The sequence below is a fragment of the Antechinus flavipes genome, chromosome 3 (genome assembly GCF_016432865.1).
Source record: "Antechinus flavipes isolate AdamAnt ecotype Samford, QLD, Australia chromosome 3, AdamAnt_v2, whole genome shotgun sequence".
Taxonomy (NCBI): domain Eukaryota; kingdom Metazoa; phylum Chordata; class Mammalia; order Dasyuromorphia; family Dasyuridae; genus Antechinus; species Antechinus flavipes.
Window position 1 is genome coordinate 237,022,896 of NC_067400.1, and position 13,206 is coordinate 237,036,101.

The window sequence follows — 13,206 nt, forward strand, 5'->3', positions numbered from 1 at the left end:
ACCTCTTCAGAGAAATCTTCCTTAGGTTCCCTAGGTGGTACAGAGGTTAAAACTCTGGACCTGGAGTTAGGAAGACCTCAAGTACTGCCTCAGATACTAGCTTTGTGATTCCGAGCAATACATGATACTTGAGTTTAAGGAGTTTATAATCTAGAAAGCAGGAAGGATAGAGTAAATATATCTTCTTCTGTTAGCCTCAGTTTCCTCAAGGGAAAATGGGGATGATAACAGAACTTATTTTGTAGGGTAATTATGAGGATCAAATGACATAACTTTGTAAAGTGCTTAGCATAATACCTGACAAAGGTAAGCATGATATAAATACTTATTCTCTTTCCTTTTCCCAGATTCTACCCTTAAACTTTCTGGTATTTATGTCTCATCATCTCTCTGAACTCTAGTGTACTTTTGTATCCAAGTTTGTATAGTATTTATTTTTAATGGAACTATTTTTTTTTAATTTTTATTTAATAATTACTTTATATTGACAGAATCCATGCCAGGGTAATTTTTTTTTTTACAACATTATCCTTTGCACTCGTTTCTGTAATGGAACTATTTTTGATAAAGAGACCAGGAGTTTCTTGAGAGAAAGGATCATATTTTATTTATTTTGTCTTTCATTCATAGTCTACACTGCAATGCACCCTGGATGAGGGTGGTATACAGGGCATGAGGGATCAGATATTTGATTTCACTTATGCAGGGGAAGATTGCAATACTCACTCTACCAATCAGCACCTCTTCTGTAATTTGTAATCTTGCAGAATCATGTAGGGCACTGAGAAGGAAAGTGACTTGCCAGGGTAGGACTCTATCTGAGTCAGAGGTGAGATTTCTACTTGAGTTTTCTTGACTCCATGGCCATTTTTTCTATGCATCATACCATAGTTGTTTTTCTGCAATACATGGGTTCTTAATTCATGTTTTCTGAGACTGCAAGGTACACTTATTAGCCAATCAGAGCCAAAATGGTGGGACAAAATGATGTTAGAAAGCCTAAAAAGATTAAATGGTGTCCACTGTGGGGAAATGATAGGATTTAGAGATGGAAACAGTCTTCTTAGGGATTATCGCCTATTCATTTCTAGACTCATTCTCTATCAAAAAGACACATACAAAGAGAGAAGAGAGAAACAGAGAGACACACACAGAGAGACAGAAATAGAAAAATACATTTTATTTAATAATCACACTGCCCTGTGAAGTCACACAATAATCCAGTCAGAAACAAGTTAGTATTCCTAACCTTTATGTAATCATAAAATGTTAGCGCTTAAAGGTCACCAAGTCCAATTCCATTATTTGCAGATGCTGAAACTGAGCTCGAGAAGTGACATGATTTGTTCAACTTAACTAATTAGTGATTTTTATGGTCAAGATGATAACTCTGGTTTTCTGACTTTTTTATACCTGAATGTAGACTTGCTAACATACTTCCTTTTCATTTTAGCTTAAGTGTTTATCTTATTTATGATAATAAAGGTGTAATAAGGGTGCTGTCCTGTATTTATGACAAGATTGTTTTTGCCATTTGGTTGGTGTACTTTTTCCCTAATGGAAAAAAAATCAATGAATTTACAGTGAACTGTGAACTGGTCAAAAAAACTCTAGCCTGATTGTGGTCTGGCATCTAGAGTGAGCTCCTCACTATTATTCTCATTTCTTCTTTTTGAAATGAGATAACACCTCCCAGCAAAAACGGGAAAACAAAGAATAAATGGTGATTTACTGCCTACACTGAATTTGGCAATAGAGGGCCTGTGTTTAAATCCTGCCACTTACAACTATGACCTTAACCTTTCTACAAAATGAGGTGATTGAACTAGTTGACTCCAAGGTCCTTTCTTGTTCTATGAATGATAAGTAAGCACAGGTGCTATGGGGGAAATGCACAAGAGAGAATACATGGTACTTGAGCTTAAGAAGTTTATAATCTAGAAAGCAGGGAGGATAGGATAAAGATATCAAAAGTAAAATTAACAATATAAGGCAGCATATGCTAAGAGCCAAATTGATGGTGATGATATATAGCTTGATAAAAAATATACGTAAAATAAATATAAGGTGATTTTTGAGGGGAAAGCACAAAGTCACTTTGGGGATCAGGAAAGGCTTTATCAGAATGTGGTAATTAAAGTATGTCCTGAAAGAAACAAAGGCTTCTAAGAGTCAGAGCAGAAGAGAGAAAACACATTCCAGTTATGGGAAATAGACAGTGAAAAGTCTCAGAGGCAGCATAGAGAGTTTTATGCATGAGGAGCAATGAGATCTGTTGAATATATGAAGAGGAGTAACATGTACAAATAATGAAATGCTATAGGAGTATAATGGGGCTATCCTTGTGTGTTTGAGTACTTAGGAAAAAAGTTTTATTTAGCCAGTGAGACTTGAATAGGAACAAGATTCTAACATCCAGATAGGGTACTTGTTACATTTAAAAGTTAAAAAAATTCTGCTATGGACAGAAGCAAGGGGACAAAAATGTAAATGACATGCCCTAGAGATAATGAGGAGGGTTTATATCAAGGAGTAGTAGGAGAATGATACTGTAGGAATATTTTGGGGCAAGACTGTGACATGCTGAAAGTAATGCTTTAGAAAGATTTATCTGGCCATGGCAGGAGTGAATAGAAAGAAAAGAGATATGGTACAAGAAGGCCAGTTAAGAGTGACTTGTAATAGCATTTTGGTTTTTCTTCCCAGGTTATTTTTACCTTCTTTATAATTCTGATTTTTCTTTAGCAACAAGATAACTGTATAAATATGTATACACATATTGTATTTAACAAATACTTTAAAATATTTAACATGTATGGGAATACCTGCCATCTAGGGGTGGGGGTGGAGGAAGGAGGGGAAAAGTGGGAACAGAAGGTTTTGCAAGGGTCAATGTTGAAAAATTACCCATGCATATGTTTTGACAATAAGAAGGTATAAAAAAGAGTGACTTGTAATAGGGATCAGGGCCAGGTAGTGGTTAGGGAAATGTTGAATGTGAGAAATACTGTAAAAGACAAAACACATAGGATAAGAGGATCAATAGGGAAATGGTCAATGATCATTAAAAGGTTGTGAGCATTATTCAGTTGTTTTCAATTGTCTGACTCTTTCTGCCCCTCATTTGGGGTTTCCCTGGCAGAGTTACTGGAATGGTTTGTCATTTCCTTCTCCAGCTCATTTTACAGATGAGGAAACAGAAGAAAGAATTAAATGTCAGGATCATACAGCTAGTAAATATCTGAGGCCAAATCTTGAACTCAGGAAGATATGAGGTTGTATGATTGAACAAATGAAAGAAAACATTGAGAGAATTGGAAAAGATTGAGAGAGGAAAATGGCATTAGATAGGTTTAGTTTGGGATGGTAAAGAACATCAAGATGGAGGTCACCAGCATGTAGTGAAAAATACAAGATTAGAAATTAAAAGAAGATATAGAAAAATAGAGTGATCAAAGGTTTTTTTAGTGGGGAATAACATGGTCAGCTCTGCCCATTGAAAAATCGATTAATAAAGTGTTGTGTGTAGGATGGTTTGGAAAAGGAGAAAAGTGAAGAAAAGGAGACTAGTTAATGTAAATTAGCCCAGTTGAAATGGTGAAATAAGCCTAGGTTAGGGTATTGGCAGTATGAATGAAAAGTAGGGAATAACATTGAAAGGTACTAAGGTGAGAGAATCAATAGTATTTGCCAAGAGAGATAGCTAATCAGTGAATCAGTAGGCATTTAAGAACACACTATAATAGGCTCTGAAAATACAAAGACAAAAAAATGGAAAATCCTTGCTTTCAAGGAAATTACTTTTTATCAGGTTAGGAAGAGGTTAACCTATTAAAATGTTTTAGAGCCACCTAGATAGTCAGAAGAAGTGAAAGGGATTTATACATCACCACTTCCTTCCATTTAATCATTGAGATAATATCCAAATCTCTATTATTCAGAGCCCTTTAGTTATACTCATATCTTGGTCTTTATCATGATTGTATACAGTATTGTATGGATTGTGCCCCTCAGTCTGACTTTGTAATTGCCTTCTAAAACTGTCTTGGCTAAAACTTATGCATCCCGGATTCTAGTGCTGCAGAAACCCATTAAACTCTAAACAGATTTTATTTGCTGAACAAATGTTAATGCCATTCCACGTTAATGGATAATGCAACAGAAAGCACCTAAGTATTACAGCACTGGAACCTTTAAGGATGAAATATCGTATAACTTGGAAGACTGTCTGTTGTAAACATATGTCAGCCATAAGGACTTCAAGACCTGATCTCCCATCTTCTCAGAACTCAGATATAATTTCCCCCTTGGTTAAGTGAATTTTGCAATAATACACAGATTTATTAGGTCCCATGATTAAAATACACAGAGTGAAAACATAAAATAATTATGTTTTAGAACATACTGTCAGATTCAAAGGACTCTAAGGTGATCACATCAGCAAAAAGGAGAGAGATGGAGAAAGGGGAAGTCAAGCAAAGGGTTGATAATTTTAGTTATCAAACACGTATGTTCATGTGCCCAGAGGCACCCATCTGGCTCTTAGATATCATGAACAGAGAAAGCATAAGCCTGGACAGCACAATTACCACAATTATTCTATTAATGAGTGGTGACTCATTAACAAAATGCAGTCTCCTTTGATTGATTTATAGTTACTCAGTGGTTCCAAGGGAAAAAAAAAAGGGGAAAATGACCAAAAAACCATGAAATGAAATATTTTTTTCTTTTAAAAGGTATCTGTTCAATTTATCCTTACTGATAACTTATAGAAAAAATAGTTTCAATGGTAGAAATGCAAGTATATACAGGGTGATATTCATTATAAGTCACCTTCATAGCACTGGTCACATATACAGAATGGATAACTGGAAGAACAGGATATTTTCTGAGTGTGATTGCACACCTGTACTTCCTGCTGGGGAGGCTGAGGCTGATGGTACTATCACCAAGAAATGAGGGAGAGAATACAAGAATGTTTAGTTTGTTATTACTACTATCCTGGCTTTTGGCTGCTCCTGGGCTTCTATAGTATGGTACCATCTGAAAAAAAATTGTGTGAACCAGTCATAAATATATAGTATTAATATCTATATCTATCTGTTATATGTATATATGTATAATATAGTTATAACATGTTTATGTATATAGTAACTATTATTACAAAATCACAACACTATCACCTGACAAAATTTTAATTTAGGAGGCTCTATTAAATTTGTTCTTTCTTTCTATTCAAGATTTTCTTCTTCTCTATACTCATTCATTCCACATTCTATGGCAATATTGGAAGCACTGGCATAGGTATAGTAGTACCCAAGTATGGCAGGCTATGTGAGACTGTGGAAGGTAAAGTTCAGTACTGTGGACAGTGAATGAGCAGCATAAGATTATGTTCTCTGGGAACAGTATCACTTTAAAATCCTATGATAGGAACTTTTTGTTTTAAGTAAATAAATGCTTTGAACATATGTATTATGGAATTCCTTAGTAAAATTTTAAATACTTTTTGAAACATGGAAGAAAAAGGCAAAATAACCATTTCTCACCATATCAGGCTTTACAGGAAAGAGAGAGGGGAGAACAAGAGGAAAGTCTTTAAACGTTTTGAATTAAGAAGAAAGGTAAGAATTAATCTCTTATGGTACTTTTTGTAGCATGCACAAACACCATGATGTGCCAAAAGAAAATAGACTATTTATCCTATTAACAATAATCATGAATATGTTGGTCCCTAAAGATATAAATACACTCAAACTACAGAGAGAGGGAGAGAGACAGAGAGAGATGGAGATAGAGAGAGACAGAAAGCGAGACAGAGATGAGAGACAGAGAGAGAGACAGAGAGAGAGAGAGAGGAGAGAGACAGAGAAAAAGAGAGAGAGAAAGAGACAGAGAGAGACAGAGAGAAGAAAGGAAGAAGGGAGGGAAGAAGGGAGGGAGGGAGGGAGAGAAATGGAGACACATATACACACAGAAAATGAGATAGACAGATACAGAGAGAGACAGAAAAAAAGACAGAGACTCAAGTTAGGCTATTGCCTTAGGGCACATAATGGGTACTCAATAAATATTTTTTGAAGAATTAATTGATTGAATTTAATCTGAAACAAACATTTGAATGGAGAAGATGGAATAATTTAACACACATTTCAATAAGGCAGGGAGGGGTGGACTTGCCTGCTTTTGATAAATGTTTTCTAAGTTAAACTGCCAGGAAAAAAAATCACAAGACACTTAACAGATCAATCTTAAATAAAGTATTTGGCCTCTTTGAGAGACATATGATTATTTGACAATATCTGCAAGAAAGAAACCTGCCTCTAGAAACAGCATGATTATTAATGTAGGATTCTAAATCAAATAACTACATTACTATAATTCAATAACAGTTCTAGAAAAAAGTATGTATGATGTCCAAAAGATAGAAACATATTAAAATGAAGTTTTTTTTTTCTCCTGCTGGGATTTGCCATACCATCTGGTCTAATTTGTCTTGGTGTTTTGCCCAGTAAAATATAAGCTTTCTGAGAAATGCAAATTATTAGGTTACTACTCTGAAAAAAATATGAGTGAAGAATATGGGTGGTAGATGACACCCTGATTATAAGTTTGTCTACTTAAGGAAACACTCAATATAGAAACATTTCCTAACCTAGACTAATCTGAGTACAAAACTCTTTCACACAGTGAACACAAAATAAAGGTGATTGTGATGAAGAGTTCTGAAATACAAATAGTAATAAGGATAATCATGATATGCAAAAGAATATGAAAATAATTTATCAGACACTGAACACTACCTTCTCACTGGAGTGCTACCAATTCTAATTAAGTTTAGGAGAAAAAATAGCAAGTCAATTCCTGCTTCACTTGAAAGGTACAGACCATTAAAGCATGATTTTAAATACTGGTGTGAAAAATGGAAGCATCCAAATGTGAACAACAGTATATATTTTCATTTATAATTCTACCCTCCCACCTTTTTGCTGATCAATTCAACATAGCATCATCCTGGTTTCTACCAAGAAACCATGACATCCTGTAGCTCATCTGGTTTCCAGAAGTTTATTACTGAAAACATTATTTAAATAACAACAATCTATTTGCTATAGGTAATAAAAATATACATATTTTTAAATTAAAAGGTTAAAGATAGGAAGTATAGAAGGCATGATGAGTTTGGTAGTTCTTACTTTGTTTCTATTTAGATTATATGGCTAACAATATGATAGATGGGATTTAGAAAAGTTCCTACCCGTAATATTTCTTCAACACAGCTGTTATCGCCTGATCCAATGTCCTGAAAGCAAAGGAAAACATAACTGTAAGCCAGACACACCAAATGTTCTTTGAAAGGGCAGTCAGACAGAGACAGAGTGAGATATTAAAGACAGGCCCCAGATGAACAAAAATGAAATGAATTTTGAACTTACAGAATTATGATGTTGGGAGTACACAAATTGCTCCCAGGCATGATCTCCTAAACTTAGGAAATTGGGAAATTTGTATTGTATCTTTGGAATCACTTCCATTGTTGCATCTTCCACCTTGTACCTCTATCTAATTATTCTTCTTGCTCCTATTATGGCTTTATCTCTTACAATCACAACTGAATAGGCCAAAAGCCCTTAGGATTGACTTAGCATTGGCCCCCTAATTTTCTTCATGTCTCAGCATGTACTTTCTGACCAAGTAGCTTTTAAAGATTGGCCTAGGTTCTCACTAGGCTTCCAAGGAGTAAGCACTCTGTCTTTAGGCTATATCCGTGTAGTACAGCTGCCACATACAAAAACAATAAAATATCAACAACAAAAACCATCAGCTTTTATAGAGGGGACATTTTGAAGATCACCTAATCTAACCACCTAATTTCACACTCAGGTTAAAGTATGAGTAGCATCTGGAATTAACCTAGCACGTTTTACTTTATAAAACAATCTACCTAAAATAGCCTCATAACATAGACTTGAGGAATATTATTATCCCTGTTTTAAATATGAGGAAAATTACATTGGGATATACACCGATTTTAGAGATTAGTTGATCTAGGTTTAATTTTTTTCTTACTAGTTGTGTGACCCTTAGTACTTAAATTTTCTGAATCATAAACTTTAAAAAAAATTATCTTTCTTTTTATGTCACCTTTATTTCCAAATAGCTTCCCTTATACTTCTCCTATACTGTGAGTCATTCCTTATAAGTTTTAAAAAAGAAAGAGAAAAGAATAGAGAGCAAAGCTAACTTATACATTAATCAAGTCTGATGATATAGCCAATGTTCCATATATACAGCCTTTCACTCTGGAAAGAAGGAAGGGAGCTGCATTTTCTCATCTCTTCTTTGAGATCAAGCTTGGTCACCATCTTATACAATGTTAAGTGTAGTAATTCTTTCTATTTACATTATTGTAGTCAGTTGTTTGACATATTGTTTTCCTGGTTCTATTTCTTTCTTTTTGTAGTAATCAGTTTATGTATCTTCCCATGCTTCTCTTAATTCTTCATATTCATTTTTAAAAGCAATACTCCACTATTTAGCTATTTCCCAGTCAATAGGTACCGACTATTTCTAATTCTTTGCTATTATAAAAAGTGTTGCTATGAAATTTGGGGAATATATGGAATCTTTCTGTTATTAATCTTCTTAGGATATATGCCTTGCAATGGGATCTCTGTTTTGAAAGGTAGATTTCTCTCTCTCTCTCTCTCTTTCCTTTTTTCTTCTCCTTCTTCTTTCTCTTCCTCTCTCCCCCTTTCTCCCTCTCTGTATCTCTGTCTTCCCCTCTCTCATAATGCCAAATTATTTTCCTGAATGGTTGGACCAATTTATAGTTCCACCTACAGTGTATTAATGTGGCAAATTTTTTTTAAAAGTCCTTCTGACATGGACCATTTTCCTCTTTTGTCATTTTTGCCAATTTGTTAGGTGCGAGGTGAAGTTCAATATGGTGTAGATATGCATTTCCATAGGGAAGCAGTGTGGTCCTGAGTAAAGAGCTTGGTGAGGAAAGACCTAGATTAGAATGCTGGCCCTATGATTTATTACCTGTATGACTTTTGACAAATCACTTTATATCCTTGGCTCTTACTTTCTTCATCTATAAAATGCCACTGTGGATTAGATCTTTTATATTTGTATTAACTTTCTTTTTATCTTGAATATAAGACTCTTCTTAGAAATATTTGATGTAATTATTTTTTAAATTAGTCTGCATTTTCCATTCTTCTACTTGTATTGATTTTGTTCATGTAAAAGCTTTTCAACCTAATATATTCACAATCATCTTTTTTGTGATTATTTTTGTCTTAGTCTGATCTCTTCATCTATAAATTCTTATGCAAATCTTCCCATGTTTTTCTGTAGTCTTTATAATTAATATAAGAAATATTAATATAATAAAACTTGCATGACTTCTATTACAAGTCATGATGCTATGTGAATCAAATGAGATATTCAAGTACTCAAATGGACTATAATTTTATCATCATGGAAGTTCTCTCCAATGATTTAAAATGCAACTCATTTGTGTTTTATAGACTACCCATACTCACATGCACTTTCAATTTTCTTGCTTGTTGACTAACAGTTTGATAAGTAGAGGTACCTCTTTAAGTCTAAAATATATATTTAATTATCAGCTCTTATTTTTACATATCCAACTTCACTTCAAATATATGTAACAATACTCATAGGCATAGTACAGCCCCAAAAGCTATATAAAAGCTCACTATTCAAAATAATTCTCAAAGTTTCTTGACTCTTCTCTCTATCTTAAAAACCTATTCTTCTTTAGCTTCCATGATAGTGTATTCCTATGCTTTCCCCCTTTCTCTCTGATCACTCCTTGGCTGGCTGTTTAATTTCTTTTTTGGCCCCTGAATATTACTAAATCCCTTAGCTTCTCTATTTTCTTTTCTTTGAAAACCCTGTTCATTCCTTTGGCCTTATCTATCAAATATATACCAATGATCCTCAAATTTTTATCTGTAATTCTATTTCCAGATCTTTTGGATATCTCCACTTTGCTCAAACTCAACATGTCTAAAAGTGAACTCCTCATCTTTCCTCCAAAATCCATCCCTTCCCTAATGCCTGTGTTTCTATTGATGACTCTAACTTCCTTCTAAGAACTTAGATTCCTAAATTAGGTGTCAGCATCTTTTATTCTTCCCTCTCCCACATTTGCTGCATCTATTCAATTTCAATACCTCTAAATTCTAATTCCACTCCATTTCTCAATTCATCTCCCTCCTACCCATCCTCACTTCAGTTAATAAACACAGTGTAATATTATCATAACATTGAGAAATTATAAAGACTACAGAAAAACATGGGAAGATTTGCATAAATTGATACAAAGGGAAGTAAGCAGAGCCAAGAAAATAACACATATAATGATTACAACAGTGTAAATGTAAAGAACAAAAACTGAAACTGAACACTGCGTTATTTTAATGACCAATTTTGTTCATTGAAGAAGAGATGTAAAACACATTTCCCTCCCTTCTTTGTAGAAGTGTGAGACTGAATGTGAAAGATGGCATGTATTATCAGAATTGGTTAATTTTGCTGAACTACCTCTCCCCACTCCCTTAATTTTTGTTCTTTATTATAAGAGATAGCTCTCTGGGTTGGGAAGGATGGAAGAGTGTATTTGGAAATGAAAGTAATATAAAAACAAAAAAATCAATAAAATTTAAAGACTAATGATGACCTGTTTTCCAACCTACCTTTTCATCCATATCTTTTATTACTTTTCCTCACACAAGTTATACTGTGGTCAAAATAGAATTTTTTTTCCCTATCCCTCATTTCTGTCTTACCTTCTCCCGTTTCCATGTTTTTGCTAATGTTTTATCCTATCCTTGGAACATACTCCCTTCATTTTCTGTTGAAATCCTTTCTTTTCTTGAAGGTCAACTCAGCTGAATGCCTCCTCCTCAATGAAGATCACCCTAGCTGAAAGTGATATTTTCCCCTCCTTTAACTATTGAGAGAACTTTATCTGGATTTCTTCTTTACACTTATCATATTCTCCCTCTTATCACATCTAAATGTACACATTCATATCATATCTCCCTAAATAGACTGTCAACTCTTTGAAACTATATCAAATATTTACTTTTATCTTCTCAATGTGTACTTTAGCACCTTATGCATACTGGATGTCAGTGAATAGATGATCAACACAGAGGGGAAATGTCGTCTACAACTCTTTGTAACTTGTTGAGTATTAGAATTCAGAAGAAAAGCATAATTGATTTCAGTCATGGAGCACTGCTATTCTTCTTTGGAAAATACAATTCTCAGAAATTACACTACCCTGGTGATGTCCTTCCCATGGAAACCACAGGAATTTAAAATGGAGAGAAGTGCTCCAGCCTTAACTCCTTTTGTTATGTGCTGAAGTGTGCTTGCATTCTGCATGCAACACTTGGGAACACATTTATAGCTCTTGAAGTGCTAATGGATGGATGTTTTTCTAGGTATTCAGTGTCTAGCAGGAGTATTGGGAGAGCATATTTTTGAGTTTCAATGAAGTGTTGGGCTACTATCCATGCTATTAAGGGTATATCCAAACTTCACTCTTCTATTTATGTGGTCCAGAGCACCCCAGAATATGATTTTTAATCCATTTCAATTTAGGACACCTTTATTCATTACCATCTATGTGTAAAGTGACAGGAAGAACAACAAAAATTAAAAATGAGAAGTTTTGACTTCAAAAAGCTTACAATTTAATGGGGGTGGGAAATAAAATATCAACAGATAACTATGATACGAAGGAAAGCAAAATTCTAAGCATTGTATTTTTTGTAATTTAAGAGATCAGTTTTAGTTGCTGAATCAGGCCTTTAAGTCAAGTCACATCAATAAGAATTTATTAAGCACTTACTATGTGCCAGGCATTGTGTAAAGCACTGGGGATACAAAAAAAGGCCAAAAAAAGCCCCTGTCCTGAAGGAGTTCAGAATCTACTAGGAGGCTCAACATGCAAACAATACCATGTAATTGGATAGGTTGGAGATAAATTCAGAGGTAAGGAACTAGCATATTGAGGAAAAGGTTTTTGCAGAAAATGAAAGAAGTCAGGAGGTGGAGATCAGGAGAGAGAGAATTCCAGTGTGGGGGCACTATTGAAAATACAAAATATAAAGAGATAGGCTATTTATTTATTTATTGTAGAACTGCAAGGCTGGTTTCACTAGACAGTAGGGTATGCAGAGGCAACTAAAGCATAAAAAACTGGAAAAGATGAAAGGAACCAGGTTTTAAAAGGCTTTAAAAAGCCAAACAAAAGATTTTATATTTAATCCTGGAGAACCATTGGGAGTTTATGGAATAGGGAATATAATGATCAGATGCATGTTTTAGGAAGATAACTTTGGCAGTTGACTGGAAGTGATGAGAGATTGTAGAATGGTGGTATCAATGTCAGATGAGAAATGGGGCAAATAAGAAATGTTGCAATGGAACTCCACAATTTAATATGTATAGAAGTGAGAGTGAAGAATCAAGATATAAAGATGTGGTTGAGTTATCTAGAAAAAATCCATTGTTAAATTTTTTAATGTATTTAAATCTGGGAAATAAGCTATAAATCAAGGATTGATTTATTGTTGTGTTGATTGCCTAATACTGAGAAAGTGATAGAGAAAATGTTAATAATGGAGATTAAAGTTAAAGTGTGTTATTCATTCATTCCTCCCCATCCCATTCTTCCAGAGAGCTGTTGTTAAACATTAACTAGAATAAACCTGATTGAAAGTCTCTCTGGAGAGACTTGCATGAACTGATGCTAAGCAAAGTGAGTAGGACCAAGGGAACATTGTACACAACAAGAAGATTATGTGATGATCAACTCTGAAAGACTTGACTCTTTTCAACAATGAGGGATTCAGGCCAATTATAAGACTTGTGGTCGAGAGAGCCATTTGCATCCAGAAAGAGGACTCTGGGGACTGAATGTGGGTCATAACATGGTTTTCACTTTTTTAAAAAATTGTTTGCTTTCATTTTTTTCTTTCTCATTTTTCCCCTCTTTGATTTCATTTTTCTTGTGCAGCATATACTGCTGTATATAAATATTTAAAAGAATTACATATGTTTAACATATATTGGACTGCTTGCTGTCTAGGCGAGGGGAGTGAAGGGAAAGAGAAAAATTTGGAACAAGGTTTTACAAGAGTGAATGTTGAAAAC

General features: G+C 34.4%; 1 protein-coding gene across 2 annotated transcripts in view; it reads right to left on the reverse strand.

Annotated features, from left to right (window-relative positions):
- The window catches only part of AFF3 (ALF transcription elongation factor 3), a 658,463-nt gene that overhangs the window by 315,217 nt on the left and 330,040 nt on the right, over positions 1-13,206 (reverse strand). For both annotated transcript variants that reach the window (XM_051984722.1, XM_051984720.1), the window contains exon 4: positions 7,259-7,303. In XM_051984722.1, the coding sequence (XP_051840682.1) occupies positions 7,259-7,303 (45 nt within the window). The remainder of the gene's footprint in view (positions 1-7,258; positions 7,304-13,206) is intronic.